General features: G+C 50.0%; 2 protein-coding genes across 3 annotated transcripts in view; both read right to left on the reverse strand.

The window, feature by feature from the left end:
- Positions 1 to 6037: 6037 nt before the first annotated feature.
- LOC139680935 (regulator of G-protein signaling 9-like) lies at positions 6038 to 9420 on the reverse strand. Its single transcript, XM_071573986.1, has 3 exons — positions 9387 to 9420; positions 8670 to 9159; positions 6038 to 7786 (listed from the first exon to the last, which is right to left on the reverse strand). Exons 1-3 carry the CDS (start codon positions 9418 to 9420, stop codon positions 7630 to 7632), a joined length of 681 nt encoding a protein of 226 aa, XP_071430087.1. The 3' UTR covers positions 6038 to 7629.
- Positions 9421 to 9848: 428 nt separating this feature from the next.
- The window catches only part of LOC139680722 (regulator of G-protein signaling 9-like), a 28386-nt gene continuing 18520 nt past the window's right edge, over positions 9849 to 19714 (reverse strand). The window contains exons 11-17 of one of the 2 annotated variants that reach the window (XM_071573605.1): positions 19313 to 19374; positions 17007 to 17120; positions 15937 to 16052; positions 15233 to 15320; positions 14593 to 14731; positions 13883 to 13968; positions 9849 to 12561 (exon numbers count right to left, since the gene is read on the reverse strand). In XM_071573605.1, the coding sequence (XP_071429706.1) occupies positions 12390 to 12561; positions 13883 to 13968; positions 14593 to 14731; positions 15233 to 15320; positions 15937 to 16052; positions 17007 to 17120; positions 19313 to 19374 (777 nt within the window). In that variant the 3' untranslated portion in view covers positions 9849 to 12389. Of the gene's footprint in view, positions 12562 to 13882; positions 13972 to 14592; positions 14732 to 15232; positions 15321 to 15936; positions 16053 to 17006; positions 17121 to 19312; positions 19375 to 19714 lie in introns of those variants that run through there. The other variant, XM_071573606.1, reaches the window with a different exon arrangement.

The raw sequence follows: 19714 nt of genomic DNA on the forward strand, positions 1-19714 counted from the left end.
GTCTGGACGTGGCACTTGGGGACATAGTTCAGGGGTGATTAAGGTGGTGCTGCGCTGATGGTTGGACTTGATGGTCTGGAAGTTGTCTTCCAGTCTTGATGATTCTGTGATTCTGTGATTCTGTGATAAGTGAAAGCCCAAACCAGCCAAGCAGAAGACATCAGCATCTCCTTTGGCTTGATGGTTGCCTCTGAGAGACAGCCAGATTGATGTAGCTGTGACACACTCCAGGTTGGCATCAGTGTGATGAGCTCAGACCATCTCAAAGGCTTCCTGGCAGTTGAGAACATTTCAGTGAACAATTCTGACAGCTTTGGCTCTTTGTCTGCATGTGAACATTGTGATGTCTGAGCCACAGCAGGTAGAAGACCCTTTCCCACCTCCTCATTTGATTATTACTGTCCTCAAATAGAAGTCACCCATTAACCTGCAGAAGGAGCAGTGGACAATTATTACACTATATTTATGCAGTTTACATTATTCTGGTCATAAAATGTGTGTCAACCTTGTGTGTACCTGCTGGGAGAACGTCTTCCATTTCAGAAATGAACACTCTAATCTTGTCAGAGGTAAAGGCAAAAAGAGCACTTCAGTGGGTCTGAAACACCAATCCCATGGCATGGCAAAGCCACTTCCCCTGAGAAAAGAAGGAAGCCCTCAAAACCACACAGGTGAACACCTGCTCAGGCCTGCACCTCAGCAGGATAAAATCAGAAGATCATCCCTTTCCCAAAGCCTCATTGCTATGAATTTGCTCCCTGTGATAACAGGATTTTCAAAGTACTTTAAAGAATAACTTCAGCCATAATTGCCAGGAAACCATTTCTTACCTATGGTTAATGTCCAATCTGCTCACGTTGCAGCTCAACTTTCTGACACAGAAATCAAGAACACTTGTAGAAATCAAGATCCAAATTGGTTCATCCTCTGAGGATAATAATGACTTAGAGATATGTATAAATTTAAGTGGGTTTGAATAAGGACAGTGTTTCAAAAAGCTCTCGAATTGTTACTTTGAAATAAGCCATTATTTTCTGCTTTTTTAAATTCTGGTCTTTAATAGGGGATGAGACCCAGTCTGTCAAGAACCAAGGAGAGTTTTTGATGCAAATGAAAAGCAGCATTTAAGAAGTGCAAGTATCCCATAATAGAGCTCAGAGCAAATTACCCGCTCCCAGATCTGCCTGGAGCATCCAGAGCTCCATCCAGCCCCGGAGATCAGAGCAGGGGGTTTAGAGGCTCCTCCAGTGCTGACCTCAGGGATGACCTGGTTTCTGCTGGTGACACCTCAGGGCTCACATCACAGCCCCACATTCAAGTGTCTCCAGTCAAAGAGGGCAGAGAGTCCAGCCTGGAGTCAGACCCAGACACCCAACGTGGACAGCTGGGGTGATGGCAGGAAAGGGATGGATGGGAGGTGAGCTCCTGGTGGCTTCTTGGGCTGGATTTGCTATCCCTGCCAAAAGCCCAGAACAAACTCTGTGTTTCAGTGGGGTTTATAAGGAAAGCCATTCTGTCCTCCAGTTCCATACCTGGAATAAAAACATGTGACAAGGAAGCACTGCTGGGATGAACAGAAGTGATTCACACATCCCTCAAGGAGTTTAGGATCTTCGTGCTCAAACCCTCCATGGACACTCACTTCTGGCAGTGCCAGATCTTCCCAAAAAATTGTCTAGGGAAGAAACTGTTCTCAGAGGAGGCAGCAGAAGGACACAGATCCTCCCTTTGCTTTCCACAGAGAGAGCAGTGGAGCAGAACTGAACCTTCCTCACTCCCAGCCATGCCAAAGGGTCTTCTGAGTTGCAGGGTCACAGTTCTCTGACCCAGGAGAGCAGAGCCAGCCTTGCCAAGGAGGAGCTGAACTGATGGGGATGAGCTGGCAGGTGGGGATGAATCATGAAGTTATGAAGTTTGAAAAAGCCCTTTAAGATCATCAAATCCAACCATCAACCCAGCACCACCACCACATTCACCTCTAAGTGCCACATCCACTTTGAACACTTTGAGGGATGGAGAGTCCATCACTTCCTTGTGCAGATTATTCCAATGTTTTATAACAAAATTATTCCTGCTATCAAATCCATCCCTCCTGCTGGTGGATCCACAGAGGATGAGGCTGCCCCACGTGTAGGGGGGCTGCCCCATGGCACGTGTGTGGGAAGAGGGTGGGATCAGGGAGGAAGGTGGGAACAGGGAGGATTCCTGATTCAGTGGAGCACAGCACAATGGGAGAGCATCAGCAGAGCAAAACTGGGAACTGGCCCTGGACAAAAGGCCCAATTATCCATCCTCCTGCAAACAAACAGCCCGTCAGCCCAACTTTTTCAAAGATGGCTCAGAAAAGAAAAAGGCCACGGGTTCGGAGGGATCAGCCTAAGTCATGTACATCTATTTAACAAGAAAACTCATTGATAAGCAAACCACCTGATGCTTGCACAGCAGAAAAGAAAACACCTGGTTCTGCCTGTGGGTTGATAAGCCAATATCTTTAATCTTTTTTTTTTTCTCTTGATGACTGAAGTACACACTCTGTGCGGCCCTATGCTCCAGCCACACTGGTAATAGTAACAAAGCTTTGATGTCCCCCTCATTCAACAGAATGTTGTTTAGTTCAAAGCGAAGAACAGAGGCAATTCTTTGCTTTTAAATTATTAGCTCCCTAAGTCTTCTGTAATGATATAGTTTGACTGAAGTGTGCAGTTTATTAACTACATAAAGACGATATTATTAGAGCGGAGAAAGGCAGCCGAAAGTTTTGCCTTTCAGCTCAGCAGCAGGGGCTTTTGATACTTTGATCTCAATCAATGCTAAATGTCTTTGTGAGATAGAGGGAGCAGCAGAAATTACCTTTGGCACCATGACTACATCAATTATTTAGTACTTTTTCTTATAAATTAAAGTGTTCTTCAACTTTTACCCCAATTTTTTCTTCCTCTTCTTCCTTTTTTATTTTTTTTCCCTTCAGTTATTGGAGAGGGAGAAAGGCTGACTGGAAGAAGTCTGGCTGTGAGCATTAATAAAAATGCCACTGACCTTTCCCAGTCTTGGTCTGGGAGGGTCTTCTCTGGGTGAGGAGATGGACTCACATGAACAACAACAGCAAAATGGAAATTTGGAGTAATGTGCTGTTTAACCAAATGACTGCGTAGACTGTTATTCCAAATTTGTTTATATATAGACAAAGTTCTGGGTTTTTTCCTCTTCTCAGTGTATTCTAGTATTGTTAGAATGAATACAGCTGGAAAAATGGGACACCTGACCAGAAAGATGAAGAAAGAGCTTGTAGCAACAGGATGGGAGGAATGGCTTCAAACTGACAGAGAGTAGGTTTAGATTGGATATTAGGAAAGAATTCTTCCCTGTGAGGATGGAAGACCCTGGCACAGGTTACCCAGAGAAGCTGTGGCTGCCCCATCCCTGGAAGTGTCCAAAGCCAGGTTGGAAGGGCCTTGGAGCAAGCTGGGCTAGTGGAAGGTGTCTCTGCCCATGGCAAGGAGTGGAACAAATAATATTTAAGGTCCCTTCCAACCCAAACTATTCTGGGATCTTATGATGTCCCATTTCCAGGAAAATCCTGCCAGTATTTAAAAGCGATGAAAAACAAAGCAGAGGGGTCAGCAGGAACCCAGTGTGGTGGGACCAGAGGTGAGTGAGGATAATACAGCTCAGAGCTTCTGCTGGGTAACAACAAATGGGTAGCTATTTCAGGGCAATTTTTGCTCTTCGAATACTTCAGGGAAGAGACTGGAGCAGAGCCAAGGGAGGAGGGTATTCCTGCAATTTTGGGGACAGAAGTTGGTGGCTGGGTTTAGTTCTGTGGTGTACCAGAGTGTGTTAGAAACCACTGGAACCAGAACCTCAGCTGGCAACACAAGCAGTGGGACTATGGAGGTGCTGAGGAGATGGCTTTAAACCAAGATTTGAAATACTGATCTCTGGCCAGAGAAATTCTTTTTGAGAGAGAAAGTAACCAGGTCTTCGGAGAGGTGTTGAGGCATGAACTGTGGGAACTTCAATATATTTATATGTAGAACGTGTTGGAGAACAACATGATTCATGGTGATCAAAGTTTTGCAAGAAGCAGGACTTGAGACAGAGTGCTGAGCTGCTATGGCAACATGAATTTTAAAAAGTAAACTGACTTGCAAGAGCTTATCTTTTTCTCTTTAGTGTGGTGCAGAACAGATCTGGGAGCCACTACCTAAAGCAGAGGTGTTCACCTCTGCTTCTGGGTCAGGCATGTTGCCAAATGCATAAAACACATCCCTCGTGGCAACGGGAACATCAGTCCTAGCCTGGGTTTGTCCCTGAGGCTCCTGAACCCCAAGAAGAGGCCAAGTCAGTATAATTCTTTCTTACTGTGTTTTTCCTGACTCAGATGTTCAGGTGTTGGGGGGTGTGTGGGATGAGCCTCTCTGGTTGGGCTGTTCCCTGTTCCGGAGCCGGGCAGGCTGTAATTCAGAGGTGAATTCCACCCACGGAGCGGCGTTTCCAAGAGCACCGTGACGTGACGTGGGCTCGGTTTGCAGCTCGGCTTTCAAGCCACCCTCAGTGAACGCAGAGGCAGCGCAGTCAGGAACTCTCCTGACAGCTCCTTTCCGAAGGGGATGCTGTGAAAGGCTGTCACGCTCTGAGTCAGCTGTTCTGCCAGGCCTGGTATTCCAGGCAGGAAGAGCCTGCTCGCGGAGTTATCCCAACCACGCCGCCTGCCAAAACCGCACTGGGAATCCCATGGGAACAAGCCCTCTCCTGAGCCAGCTGGTACTTCCTGCTCCCGAGGCCTGATCCTGCTGGATGCTGAGCATTCTTTGTTCCATTTTTAAATTCGTGAGACCTGAGCAATGCACAGTCCGAGACCTCAGAGGAACAGCAGCCCCTCGGTGCGTTCCGTATGGCCCAGCAGGAGAGTGGGCAGTGAAATGTCAGGCCTCAGGGCAGATATGAGATGGTGGCTGTCTGGAAAGTAGATCTTTAATGTGGATATTTTAACCACGTTCTCCAAGCTGGCCGTGCACTTCTCCTCTGTACCCCAGTCCTGTGGCATGGCCAGAAAGGGGCTCCCCCAAAACTGGCAGCCACATCCCACCCCTGGTTCCACTGAGAGGCTGAGGATCTGCAGCATGGGATTCGCTCCCATCCTATCCCAACAGTGTCCCCTTGAGGTTGGTGGCTGAGGCAGCCTGGAAAGAGGTGTGAGGGAACCCCAGGAGCTGCTCTTGTTTTCCAGGCTGGCCCATGCAACAGATCTCAGCAGCCGTGGGTCAGCCTGAGTGGAGGATGCAGGAGGAGCCCACCCCACCGTGGGGTGTGGGACCTCCACACCTGCGAGTGGAGCACTTGGAGATCTGCCAGGTTAAGTGTCTTTCTTCCAAGTTCGCTCTATGAATATCCGTGTTCGGCCACCACAGCCCGTCCTGCAGCACATCAGCTCGGCCCAGGAGCGTGGGAGCTGGTCCAGCACAGTCCCGAGGAGCTGGAGCGGGGCCACGGCTGCTCCGTGGGGCTGTGCAGCTGCTGTGCACAGAGACGGCGCTTCCTCAGCGCTGCCGCCGCCGCCGGAGTCTCCTTTCTTCTGCCAGCCAAGCAGCAGGGAGTTTGCTGAGAAACTGCCCACAGGGAGCCATCACTTTTTCCAGTCATTAACCTCACACATCCCTCACATTATCGGAATACCTTGGATGTCTGAGTTGCTGCAGTGAGCTGATTCCTCCAGGTGACTGCAGGCAGCATTAAGTGGGCTCCTGCACAGCCAGGGGAGTGAAGTGTGGAGCTGAAAGCGCTCCCGACTCTGGCATGCCAGGCCTCCAGCGGGGCACAGCCTCAGATGTCACCGTACCAGCACAGTGAGGCGGCAGGAGGCGCCTCGGGAGCTGCCATGTCCAACCTGCACTCAGCACGTACCTGGGGGGTCTGCGGAAGAAGGGAGGAGAGCAAGGCATGGCTTGAGATGCACAACACAAGGGACTCTCCCCTGCAGGGGAAAAAATACAGGAGTTCTCAAGTTGAAAGATATTGGGGGTTTAATGGTGGGCACTGCCAGTGCTGGCCTCTGGGATAGGGGTGGGCCTGCCTGTCACTGCATCAGGGTGTTCCAGCCCTGACAGCAGCAGTTTTGGCTCCTGAAGTCCCTCCTCTGGCATAGAAGATGAACATGAGGAGTAGAAGGCAAGGAGGTGACCAACAGGAGCCCGAAAACAATGAGAGAAATACTAAGAGTAGAACTGATCTTATCATATGTACATAACACTGAATATCGTATTAGTAACTCTTACACATCACAATGTCTTCCTGTTATGTCTCCTGGATTATATGATGTCAGTGTTCCATTGAGAGTGACTGAGGAACAACATTAACAAAAATAAATCACAAAGACATGACATTTGGCTCATCCTTTATAGGTGCCACCGCCAGTGACTGCAGAGCAGGACCAAGTCCCTCTGACAGAGCAAAGACAGTGAGAGTCATTGTGCATTTCTACAACAGAAATATCACAGGCAGTGTGGGGCATCTGCCTCCTGCCCGACCCGCAGCTGCCCTGGGGAAGAGTCTTTGGAAGGAGAAACAGCCTCTTGGCTTTCCCAAACTGCCTTGTGATGAGAAATGTCACCCCAGGCCTGCGGGAAATGGGGAGCACTGAGCGTGTGTGAGGAGAGGTTTAAATCCCACAGCAGGAGTGAGGAACCACAAGAAAAGCTCCATTTATAGTCAGAAAGTACAAAACAGCAACATCAGAAGTCACAGGTCATGGCCAAGTTACAGAACAGTGACCCACAGAACACACACCAAGGAAACTCCTTCACAGAAATGAAACACCACCTTCAGACACCGACATGACACAAGGAAGGCAACAGTCTAACGTTGGTATCAGCACAGGTAAAGGCTGTGGCAATACATCAGTCTGAGTTTAGAGAGTCCCAGAATCTGGTTTGGATCTTCCCAGGTGTTTCTGGGCTGCAGTTCAAGCTATGATTTCAAACCCATGCACTGGGAAGCTGGAACTAATGGAGGGGGGCTCTGGAGCCTTTGCTCTCCTCCTGCACTGCTTGCCCTCTGGGATCAGTTCTGGTTTGGATGAAGGAATGATGCTATGCCACACAGCTGCTCATGAGGGGGCCCTTTATTTTCATCTATGTCTTAATCAACTTGCTTTAAAATTAAAAGATTGTTATTAATAAGAGGTGGGGCCAGGCTGGGGGCACAAACATGCCCCAGCTGTAGCACTGAAGCCTGAGTCCTGCTGTGAAACCCCCTGCCAGCCCTGCTCCATTCTGTGTGCTGACACCTCATGGCCAAGCAAGAAACTCTGGCAAGAGCTTTTCCAGGACATACACACACATACATCCTCCATCTGCTCTGAGGCAAGAAACGAGGCTCATTCGTCTGCTACGAACAGGTCTGAATACACCAAAAATAGGAAAGAAAACCAGTCCAGAAATGCCTCAAGTTCTTGGATTACAAACAGATGGACACTGCAGGGTCTGTTACCCGGAGCTGTGGCGGGCTGAGTGTCCCCGATGCACAAGGATGGCTCTGAAGTAGTTCTCCAACATGGTCCATGTGCTGAGCCACCCACGACAAACATTGTGGCCGCAAGCCTGGGAAGAGCATCCCTGTTGGGGCTGGTTGTTACCCTGCTCTGCCCTCCTCCATGGGGGTCTCCCAGGGGCAGATCAGCTCCTTTGCAGAGTCCTTGCGAGCTCGGGGGTGTCTGTGCTCTCCCTCCTCGGAGCCTGCGGGGCACACTCGGCTCTCTGAGGGCGCATCCATCCTGACTTGGAAGAAGCTGTGTGGTGAAACAGAAACTCATCACACACACACACGGCACTTCTTGATGTGCTCTGAGGCAGCGAATGTGCAGCGCCGAGCTCGGCTTTGAGACCTCCACTGTTCAAACCCCAAAGCCCAAAGCCAAATGCCCAGGCATGAGCCCTAAGAGAGGGAAAGAAAATGAGGGGAATGTGACTCCCACCCCTTTGAAGCTGGAAAGCCGTGTGACACAGCTCCAGAGCCAGGTGGAGCAGGAGCCCCCAGGTATGTGCTTTGGAATTTATAATGTGGACTCATCCACTCGGTCAGCAGCAGAGGTGGGTTGAATGAGAGTGGGGACATGCTGCTCCTAGTGAGGGACATGGCCAGGGTTTGCTTCCAACAGGGACAGCCTCTCCAGGCAACAATCCTCCCTCTTAACACATCCTGCCCTGGAGCAACAAATGCTTCAGGACTCTCCCTCAAGATTTCTCCTCCTTTGCCACTTTGGCACTTTGAGTCTCCTCTGACTTGAAATCACTAAAACCAAACCTGAGCCAGTGCTTGAGGACAAACAAAAATACAAACAGTTTTCCAAATTCAGGGATTAAAAGTAAAACTTGGGGGTTTGTACCCAAAAAAAGGAGGTGTGAGCATGGCAGAGGCACCACTGGAGTGGGTTCCTGCCCTGTTCCCACCAGAAAACACATCCAATGGCAACAGCAGATGTGGAGACACGGGGAAGAGACACTTTCAGAGCCTGCCTGGGATTTGGGGCAGGTGGCACAGATGGCACTGGCAGGCTTTAGAAGCAAGGGTAGAAAAGGTGGCTGTTGGGCAGGTTCTTGGGGACCTCAGGGTAATTATAAACCACAGTGGTCCTGGAGGTGAGGATATCCAGGTGCCCGTGCAGAGCTTACCTGCTGACCACCTTGGCATCCGGGCGCAGCCGCCGCTCCTGCTCACCCAGAGGCTGCACCTTCCCGTGGGGCACAGCTGGGCAGCGGGGCGAGAGCACAGCCAAGGTGGGTGAGGTCCAGCAGCCCCTCCACAGGAACCGGCCCAAGCACCTCCTGCTGCTGGAGGGGAAGGGGCCAGGGCTGAGTCTCCGGGGGTCCCGTGGGGCGCCCGCGGTGCCATCTCTGTCCAGGGCCACGCTGATGGGCGAGGGGCAGCCAGTGCTGTGGGGCAAGGCTGGAGGGCCAGGTGGGGTGGGAGACAGGGTGGGCAATGGAGGGGTGCTGGTGCCAGCGTGGGCAGCCTGGGGAGGGGCCTGGCAGGTGAGGTGGGATGGCTGTGGGGAGGAAAAGGAGACAGGCTTTGTCAGGCCCAGGTGGCAAACTGGTGGCTGGTGTCCCCAGGCTTCATCAGGAGAAGAAATCCTCTCTTCCTTTGCCAGGGGAAACAGGGCTCAGCTGGGAGGCAGCTGACAGCCACCCCAGCCAAGCTTGTGCCAGTGTCCACATCCTGCAGCTCCATCCCCTTCCCTGCCCTCCTGCAGGAGCATGGATGGAGGTTTCACAACTTGCCTTTGGAAAGCAATGGGGTCATTGCTACCAGCCTCAGTGGGTGCTCACAGATCCAGCCCCACACCCACTGGGATGCTGGAGGAGACACCAGCTTGTATCATTCCTCACAATGATTAGCTCCAGGCATGGGGCAGTCTGTCATCTCGAGAATGTGATCTTGGTGATGAACAGCACCACCACGTCACACCCAAGGCACCACCGCTCTGGCTGCTGCCATGGCCAAGAAACAGACACCAAGCCCAAGCCCTGAGGACTGGTAAAGCAAATCACACCTTGTGCTGAAGCCCCCAGTGTCCCTGGCTGGGGCTGTGAAGGCTCCAGCTCAGCTCATTCAGCCCTCAGGACAAGCATAGTATTGGACAGGACAAATACAAGACAAGCAGCAGAGGACAAGCTGCATGCTGGGTCCCCTTCCATTTCCTAAGGTCTCACTCCCACAGAAATGAAGTGCAGCTCAAATGTCCAAGGAGAAGAGCTGAGGGCAGAGGCACACACAGAACATGTACACACACATGCAGTGATGACACAGTGAAGGATGAACACACTGAGACACAACAGAGAAGGATGAACTTGGGTTTTTTTCCATTTTCTACATTTATTTTTATTAGACAGATGAATGCATGGAAGCAATGGCCAAGAAATGAAACAACATATTGCTCTGATTTCCAATGGGAACAAACAATTTCCAGCACAAAGTGGAGTTCAGCTTGTACCAGGCAACCTTCCTCTTCAGGGACTGAGCAGCAAGGAACGGGGAGCAGAAGGCTGGGCTGTGCCAGCTCCATCAGCCTGTGGCAGAGCAGAGCCAGCTCCTGTGTGTGCCAGACAGGTGTGCCACAGGCACAGTGACTCCTGAGCATGCCAGGCTAACCCATGGCAGGGGAACAGCAATGCAAAGCAGAGATGATGAAAAATCAGAGAAAGGAACGTATACAGAGAATGTAACAAGCAAAGCAGCAGACAAAATAGAAGTAGAATCAGAGGGACTGACTGGAACACACAGATTTGTTATTTATTATTTATACCCTGACTTGATCTTCCACATGTTACTACATACTGGCAATCCCAACATGCTCAGTGCTCCATGTTACACAAAGTCTGGAGAGACTGTAAAGCTCATCACAGCCAAGTAGCTTTGGACCAGCCCTGCCAGGTTTTGGAGTATCTTTCAGTGCTCTTATGTCAAGGTAGGCTAACGGTGCTCAGCACCTGATGTAACAAAGCCTTGGGGTATTAAGCAGAATTAAAGAAAAGGCTGATGCTGCTACCCTGTAGAACACTGCAAAATGTGCCTTTTCCACCACCAGGGGTAAGAGCAGAGACTGAGCATAGACCTTGACATCAGAGTGAAAGTCTCAGGCAACTCAGTTTCAATTCCTCTAAGAAGGTCTATCACTGATAGTTTAAGGAAGGTCAGGAAACTCTCCCCAGCTCAGCTGCAAGTGAAGGAGACAAGTTCTGCAGTGACACCAGCTCAGACTGTGCAGCCCTGATTCTGCCTCTGATAACACACATAGGGAGGGCAGGAGTCACTGCTCAGGCTGCTGGGGACACAGTGACATCCTGACAGGGAATTGGCCTGCTTGGACCCTGGGACACCAGAGCTCCAAGGGGCTGGTCTGCATGCACCCCATTATCTGAGGGTCCCCATTCCCATTCAGCTTTCTCCAAAAGTGGTGGATGCTCCATCCCTGGAAGTGTTCAAGGCCAGGTTGGACAGGGCTTGGAGAAACCTGGGTTAGTGGAAGTGTCCCTGCCCATGGCAGGGGAGCTGGAACAAGATGATGTTTAAGGTCCCTCCCAACCCAAACATTCTGGGATCCTGTGATTCTATGATTCCCATTTCCTGTAAAATCCTACCAGTATTTAAAAGGGATGAACAATACAAACCAGAGAGAAGCAGCTTCCTAGACCTTGGTGCTTCTACCCAGTCCTTCTACTTCCCTAAAATTTTAACAAACAAGGAAGTTTTTCTGCACCTCCAATTACCTTTACTGGGCTTTGCTGGAATCTTTGCACTTCTGGTAATCATTGGCCTGGTCGAGACATGCTGGGCTTTCCCAGCAAGGCCTGGATTCTCCCTGACCTCTTTAGCACTAACACAGTATTTTAGTTTGCCTCATACTACAGAGCAAATAAAAAAAATACTACTTAATTGAACCAGCTCTTAACAGTTCTACCCTGTTCTCCCTTGCCTCAGGGTTACAAGCCAGTGACAACTGGAACTACCTCCTGTTGGGTTTTCTAAGAACAGAAAATAGAAGAGCAGGAAAAAGACAAGACAAGAGGTGGAAAAATTTGATAAAACCTCTCAAGGCCTCATGCAGGCTCTGGCAGAGGGGGTGGCTCTGCCACTGCACACCCAGCTCACGGCACAGGGAGAGCAGAGCTTCCCACTCATCATCTCCATCGTGCTGGGGAGATGTGGGAGTGTCATTGGAATTCAAAGGGTCAACTAAACCTTCAGAAATGCCCATGCTGATGATCTCACAAGAAGCCTACCTGGATTTTCTGCCTGTGCCCTCCTTGCACAGGCTGGGAGGTGGAGGGTAGTTGGAGTGAGGGATGTGGTCCTCTAAGGGGGTGCCAGATACCCCACTCAGGAGGGTGTACATCCTCCCAGGGGATGGAGGCCAGCATGGTCACCCTGAGGTGGGTCACCTCTCCCTGCTCCCCACGGGGACATCACCTCTGCTCCAAGAAAGGCTGGTTTGGACTCAAAGGACTGGGACAGCAGCACTTGATTTTGGTGCCATCCCACCTGCTGGAAGAGCAGGAGGCAGGGAGAGGTAGCTGAGCTGCCCAGCTTTCTGGGGGAATCTCAGGGCAGCCAGAAATCTCCTCTCCGAGGTGTGCAGGGAGGGGAACCGGGGTCCTGCCCCCCGAGCCTGGCAGGGGCAGCAGCCCGGCTCCACCAGCACTCCCTGCCTGGCATGCCTGGGAAGTGACATCTGCTCTCCAGAAGCCATGGCAACGTGCGGGAAGCCGGCTGATGGCAGAGCCAGCCTGGGAAACCTAAAGCAGCACTGACACCTTCAGGAAGGGGAGGCGAAGCTCAGCACCAGCCTCGCCTTGTCTTTTCCCTGCGCTGTGCCCTGCGGGGCTCAGAGCCTACTTGGGAGGAGGTTCCTTCTGGGGCTGGTTCCTGCGATCCAGCTTGCTCATGACCTGCGTGATGTCCACGGTCGTGGCGGCTTCCCTGGCTTTGGCCTCCTCCTCCTGCTGCCTCAGGATGATGGGGCTGGGGCTGGAGCGGAGGTGACGGCGTCCGAACAAGCCGGTGCTGGGCAGAGAGGGAGGGAAAGGAGCAGGGTGTTAGTGAGGACAAGGGCACCAAAAACTCACCCTCTGGTAAGCAAAGTTATCAGGAGGGCAAGCTCGGACACAGAGATGGTCCAAATGCAGAGGAGGTGGTTTAAAGCAGGGCTGGGTGACTCATTGTCACATGTCACCTACAGAACTGCTAAAAGCATAAAAGCAGTCCTGGTCCTGCTCCTGAGGGACTCCAGTGCCCATCCACTCTCCTCCTGCTCTTGTAAGGGTTTGCTCACAACTAACACTCCTTCTGAAGCCAAACAGTCCATCAGTGGAATTTTCTCTAGTGCCCTCAATAAGATCAAGACAGGGACCTGAATGGGTGTTTCTTTGTCTGTGATGCCCAAAAAAACCACCCACTACCTGCTTACAGCAAAGCCACTTCCAGCAGCAGTGAAAACAAGTGTCAACCCAGCTCAGGATGAGGCACCAGCTCTCCAGCTTAAGGAGATGCTGAGTAGTGAGTGTCCAGAACAAGCACTGACAGACACAAAGGCGATCACCATGATCAACCAGCATCTGCCAGTGACCTTGTGATGTGTGGCTCAGGGGAAAACCAACCTGCAGCAGGGCTTTTTCCACTGACTTGAAATAGGCTTTAAAAGAAACAACAGTGTGAAAGTCCATGATTCCTCTTTCTTGCTTGCTACGTTGACAAGTGGAAGAGGAACAGAGAAAGGAGCACACCACCCAGTCTGGCTCCGACACTGCACGCTCAGCTTTAGGAGCAACTGCAGTTCAAATGGCCCCAATTTACTGTTCAGCCTTCACCTTGCTCAGGAAAAAGGCCATTTCTAAGGCCATCTACCTTGTGCCAGCTGTCACTCACAAGCAAGATGCTGTTTGTTCCCATGTGCCTGTCACCTTCCCTACACTGGGGATAAGTGGCTTTATCCAGACAGAACTGAGCAGATCCCATGGAGGATCCTGAACCCTGGCTCTGTCTCTGCTCTGGCAGTCAATGTTCCATGGGCAGAAGTTTTCTCACAGTGCTTTCTCCTGCCAGGAAAGGAGCCATGATTAATTCAATAATCACAGCCCTTCCAAACAGACCCAACAGAGAAGGCAGCTGAGAATTGTCACGTCTCTTCCAACTGTGCACAAGCCACTTCCAAAGGGCTCATGAATAAACAGCACCATCAGTCTCAAAGCAAAGCATCTTCTCAGTGAAAAATTTTATTTAATTAAGAGAACATCTAAATCATAGTAATTTTGCTGCAAATTGGGCTTTTTCTACCCTTACTACAACAAGAAAAACAAACCCCACAATTACAGCCAGTTTCACTTGCCTTTTTTTGACAGTCTCTTGTGGCACAATAGCCTTGGCCAGCATTTCCTTGTATATTGGAGACTTTAAATAGCGGCCATAGGAGTCCTACTAGGAGTAAAAGAGAAACTGGTAGTTATGGGCTGCAAACACCCTTATTAAAATCACCACCAAAAACAGCTGCTCAGGAGCCAGGGAGGCTGGGAACTGGATAATCTCCCCCAACAGCCCAAGGGACTTTGCATCTTTCAGGCAAATGTAGCTATTTAAACCAATACCCTTTCATCTTGGTGTAAAATTCCCAGGATTTTCCATCTCACAATAAAGCTCTGAAGGTAAGACCCAGCTCAAAAGATCTGAACGGAGCTTAACCCAGGCCAGCAGGGTCTCACAGTCACTGCAAGGTGAGGAGCTTGTATTTCAGGAACCAAACTTTTCATTAAGGGTGAAAAATCAGTCTAGTTCTGCTGCTCTCAGGGCAGTGTGCATGAGCTGGTGGCCAAGCTGGAACTGGAAAGCAGGACCTCCAGCACCACCCTGGTGACACGCTGCCTTAGAGGGAAGAAAGAGCAGCAAAATACAAAGGCCTGAAGCAGCACTTGTCTCACTCAGCAAATTCGGGGGATTTTCAAACAAAGGCTCCTTGAAAGAGAGAGCTTGATAACACACAAAGGCACTGGAAAGGCCCAGAGGACTGGAATCCCCCTTAGGCTTTGGGAACAAGTAACAAACCTTTTTCATCAGCATGTAAATGTGGGTCTGGGCAGCATCTAGAACATAACGGTGAGGGTGCTTGAGGCCCTTGACTGTGATGCCCATTGTGGTGCCATCGATGTTAATCCAGCGTCGAGCCCCTGGGGCCAGGAAGAGCCTGGAAGGAGGAGGGATCCACAGTGCAATTAGCAATGGAGAATTCATGGAGATTCCTGTCTATGCATGAAAGGAAAAGTCCCTTCAGCTCCCCACTCAATTTGCTGTCCTGATCTTGGGCAATCTCCTCTTCATCAGAGACATGCAGTGACTTCCTCTTGAGCTGTGAGCACATAATATGAACCAGATTTCTGCTCACTGGAAGCAAAAAGGGTCTTTCCACTTTCCTCGTGGAAGCCCCAAGATCTTTGCTATTCCCCACTGCTATTTAAATTATATGCTACTCCTGAAGTGTAATAGTGGAGAAAAGAGAGGAAAAGCATCCATATGACAAAACAACACTTCTGCTTTCACCTCCAAAAGTTCCTTTCCTAAGTGGGGACATAAGACAGCTACATCTTACACAGAAGTTTCAGGAATAAATCATTTGGAGAATAAGAGCTGGTGGAAGGGGATAGGACTCATGCACAAAGAGTTTAAGAGTGTAAAATTTTACACTTACTTGTAAATTTCTTCTGCTTTTTCTTTGACCTTAGATTGGTCTCCATACTTGAGATCCTCACAGGCCTCCCAGAAACTCAGATTCTCTCCTGCATAACGAGGACACAATCAGCAGAGAGTGAGACTGAAGAAAATACAATCTCACTTATTAACTCCTAAGCTAAACTTGTTTGGCTCAGTATGTGCAGGTCCTAAATCAGTATCTCCAGCTCTTCAGCCAGCTGGAAGATCCTCTTGGGACTGAAGGAGGAAAACAGCTTTCCCCTGCTCTCTGCCCACTGACATCTGTAAGAGCTTGTGAATTCAGCCAGTTCCAGCTTCTCCAGGAGGAGTCATAGAATCCTAGAATGGTTTGGGTTGGAAAGGACCTTAAATATCATCTCATTTCACCCCTGCCATGGGGAGGGACACCTTCCACCAGCCCAGGTTGCTCCAAGCCCCATCCAACCCTGCCTTGGACACTTCCAGGGATGGGGCAGACACAGCTTCTCTGCCCAACCTGTGCCAGGGCCTTACCACCCTCACAGGGAAGAATTCTCTCCTAAAATTTAATCTAAACACACCGGGAATGTCCCGGGCTGTACCGTGTATCCCGTGCCACTAGATGGTACCACCTGCCCTGGCTGCACAGCCCTTCACTTGGTGACACTGTCCCTGCCTCAGCCCAGGGACAAAGGCAGGGGCACAGAGACACAGCAGACCCACCGCTGAACTCCTTCTTCAGGAAGAGCTGGAAGTTCTGCCTCCCTTTGGGGTCTCGGATCAGCTCGTTGAAGTTGAAGGCCCATCGCTCCACACGCATCCTGGTGGGGACCTCCACCCTGCACAGGGACAAAACAAACAGCACTGCCAGTTTCGTGTGGCCCACCTAATTAGCAGATTAATTAAAACCAAAATGCCCTTTGCTGGAATGCCAAGAGACTTCTCAGCACTCTCTGTTTTCCAGAATGGTGTAATGAGCTCCTGAAGTCAACCCACTAAATAAGTTGTAATTAAACAACTTGGTCCGCAGCGGGATGAGGATTTAAGTGGGATTTATGCTGCTCTCTCAGTGACAGCCCAGCTTTGCCCTGAGGTTTGACTCGGTCCCATTCTGGAGGAGGCACTGGTTGCTGCCCAAAGCTTTGCTGCTCATAAAGGCATTCAGTGAAGGCATCCTCTGGGGTGGCCTAATGGGATGGAATCACTCTAACAGGATTGAGGCGTTGTTTGCTTCAAGCCCTGAGATGCCACTGTGTAATTAGCAAATATTGCCCAAAGGAAAACCCAGGAGAGAAGGTACAGACCACCAGTGTGTGCCTCCAACCCAAAGTCTCTCCAAAGAAAGCAGCCTGAGGTGAGTAAAGACCAAGGCAAGCAAGTGAACCTGAATTAGAGTATCACTGTCAGCACCTACTCCAGGTTAACACTAAACCAAGTGCTACACCTGAGTGTAACTGGTCACATTCCACTCCTGTGCTAGTAAAGTGGAGTTCACTCATCCAAGGGGAAGATTGGACCCACTCAGCAGGGGCTGAGTGCACACTCCCATCATCAGTTCAGGAATTTCTGTAATGTTAAGGAAGGCTCCACTGGAAGAAGGCAGTGCTGGAAGTTCAACATGGAGCATTCCCAACAGTTTTTTTGGCATGGCCCAGCTATGTTATAAAGGGAACACTTCCCTGCTCATGATCAGAGAACAGATATCACAACAAGATCAGTGGTTCCCTTTCCTGATTTCTATCAGCATAAAGGTCAGTGTAAACCCAAGCTGGCAAAAGAATACAAATACACACAGCTTTGCATTGAGGTCCCAGAACTCAGGATCATCTGTTATCCAGGGGTTGCTGGGGAGACATCCAGACAGGATAGGATCATTGGAGAGGAACTGCTCAGAGTACTTCACAAGCCTGCAACAAATCCAAAAGTCCAAATAGTCATTTGAAGCCAGAATTGCAGCCAGCCCCATTACAACCACAGAACTGTTTGCACAGATAAAGATCTTCTCAGAGGTGCAGCCCTATCAGCACACGGATCTGGAACGTGACCCCTGCCTTCCTAGAAAACCGATTCATTAGCTCAGTTAATGTTTTCCATTTCCCAAACAGAAATCCCCTGATTCTCTTTCAAAGCAGTGAATTTGCCAGTTCAAGTGTAAGGAGATAAAAGTCTCTCTTCCATCACCTCCTGTTGCCTCTTCATTTCAGGGAAGTGGGACTAAGCCCCCCAATGGTTTCTGTCTCCTCCAGCCAGCTGGCAAGAGCCTGATCCTGTACCATTCTGGGAGCAAAGTCCCAGAGCTGAGGAACAGAGCTGAGCTCTGTGTTCAGTCAGGTGGGTTCTCCCCAGCCTTCCCACAGGCTGTGGGAGAGTCCAGGGAGCCCTGGGAGATTGAGGGAGTCCTGAGGGCTCATCCCAGCTTCTCCTTTCCTCCCTCACCTACCACACAGCTCATTCCTCTGCAAATGGCTCTGAGGGCTTGGCAAAGCAAAACTGTCTCTATCCCAGCAGGAACCAGACAAACACTTCTCCTACCTTCTTGGCCAGACTTATAATTACAACCCATTTCACTAATGTCCCGGAATTTCAGCTCTCTCCTCCCTTTTTCATTCTTGAAAAAATCATCTGGTTTCTGCGTTTAAAATTCCTTCCAGGCCAAAATGCTTTCATGTGCTCAGAGCTGGGAGAGCACTGCCCAGAGCCCCGTTGCTAACAGGCACCTTGGCACAGCCCCTGCAGTTATACAAAGCTCCTGCACAGAGCAAACCACAGGCTGGCACACAAGAGCTCAACCCTGTCTTCCCACTGGAAATGCCAAGGCATCCAGCACCTGCAGAATTCACTCCTGTCCCAGTATTCTAATCAAGCAAATCTAAACCTGTCAGCTCAGGTAAGACAGCACTTTCCTTTTGATGATTAGTGCTTTGGAGCTCCTCCTAACTCAATGCAATGCTCTGAAGCATGAACGCTGTCTACTTGCTGCTCATCAATAATGATTTGATTTGGACTCATTCCTGCAGCTCACATGGAGCTCCAAATTGCCTGAGGATTTTTCATCTAGGTGATAGGCATTATCCCATCAGAAGTAATGAGTGAAAAGCCCCATTGCCAAACAGTTAAGGAACCCAAAATTCCTGTAAGGTAGCCAGGTGTCCCCAGCTTCATCTTGGAAAATTGAGGCAGGAGTTTTAAGTGATCTGAAAGTCAGTGACAAATGAAATGAGCTGAACTGCTGGTGCCCTGCAAGTCACGGTTCTCAGAAGACAGACTCTTGCTCCCATTTCATTCATCCATGACTGTCTTCTCCAGGGAACAGGCCTGAGCCCCTTGCTTATCTTGGAGCTGGTAGGAATCTCTGGTGGCAATGACTGTGGAAACCAGACAGGTGCTGTCAGCTGCACCTCCAGGCACCTGGGCAGCACACGAGGCTCCAGGTGAGAAATGCTTCTGGCAAACACACTAATGGCTAATGCCAGGACTGCATGCTCTGCACTTAACTGGCTTCATCAAGAGTCTGATCAGAAAACACTTCCAGTGGGAAGAGAAATTGCTTATTAATTGCTTGGATTTTCATGTTCCTTTGTAATACAGACCAAGCAGTGATTTCCCAGCTCTGCTTCCTTCTGGTGAACATCACCATCAAACAGGAACATCCATGGAGGTGAATCCAGCCCAGCAGGCTGGGGACCAGGAGAGGAGAGTCAGCCTGTCCCCTGTGGTTACTCATCCCAACAGGACAGACACACTGCTGGATCCTCAGGAGGCAGCTCCACACAGCTGCTCTGCCAGACTGCAGAGCTGTGTCCCAGCATCACAGGCCAACCCTGAGCAGACTGAGCATCCCTTGATTTCAGAGGGAATCTCAACCCAGAGGCTGGTGCTGCTCCCAGGGGGTCTCTTCATCCTGCCTGAGACTCTGTTCCCTCCTCTGCCTCGTGCCTCCTGGCCCAGACAGCACACAGCCCAGACAGCCCAGCATGAGGCCACCCCTGGATTCCCCAGGCTGAGTCACCAGCTGCCACAGCAGACAGCTTCATCATCTCGTTAGGAGATAAGCACTGAAGACTAATTAATGTGTGGACAGAAGGAAATCGGGACTTACCCTCCAAGAGAGACAGAAGATTTCACTCTGGTCTTCACAATGGCCTGCTGATAGTACATGATCTGAGAGAGATCAGACGTGGCCATGGTTAGGAGCATGGAGATGAGAAGACAAGGCCTATTTGAACCTCAAATATGCCACCTCCCAGCTAGCAAGGCTAACTACAGCAGGGACTGCTTCTTCCCTAATTATTGGGCGTCCAAGGAATCAGAGAATCCCTAAAATGTCTCAGTAAAATCTCTGTTTTCACTGAGCTCCTTGCAAACATCAGAAAAGCATTTTGCAATGTGCAAGAAATTAAAAAGCACTCCCCATGCTATATAAAAATTGAATAATAGCTACCATCCTTGGCACCTACAAATGCTCTGGATGATTTAGCATGTAATTATCATTGATTCTTGG

The sequence above is a fragment of the Pithys albifrons genome, chromosome 19, assembly GCF_047495875.1.
Source record: "Pithys albifrons albifrons isolate INPA30051 chromosome 19, PitAlb_v1, whole genome shotgun sequence".
Classification (NCBI taxonomy): domain Eukaryota; kingdom Metazoa; phylum Chordata; class Aves; order Passeriformes; family Thamnophilidae; genus Pithys; species Pithys albifrons.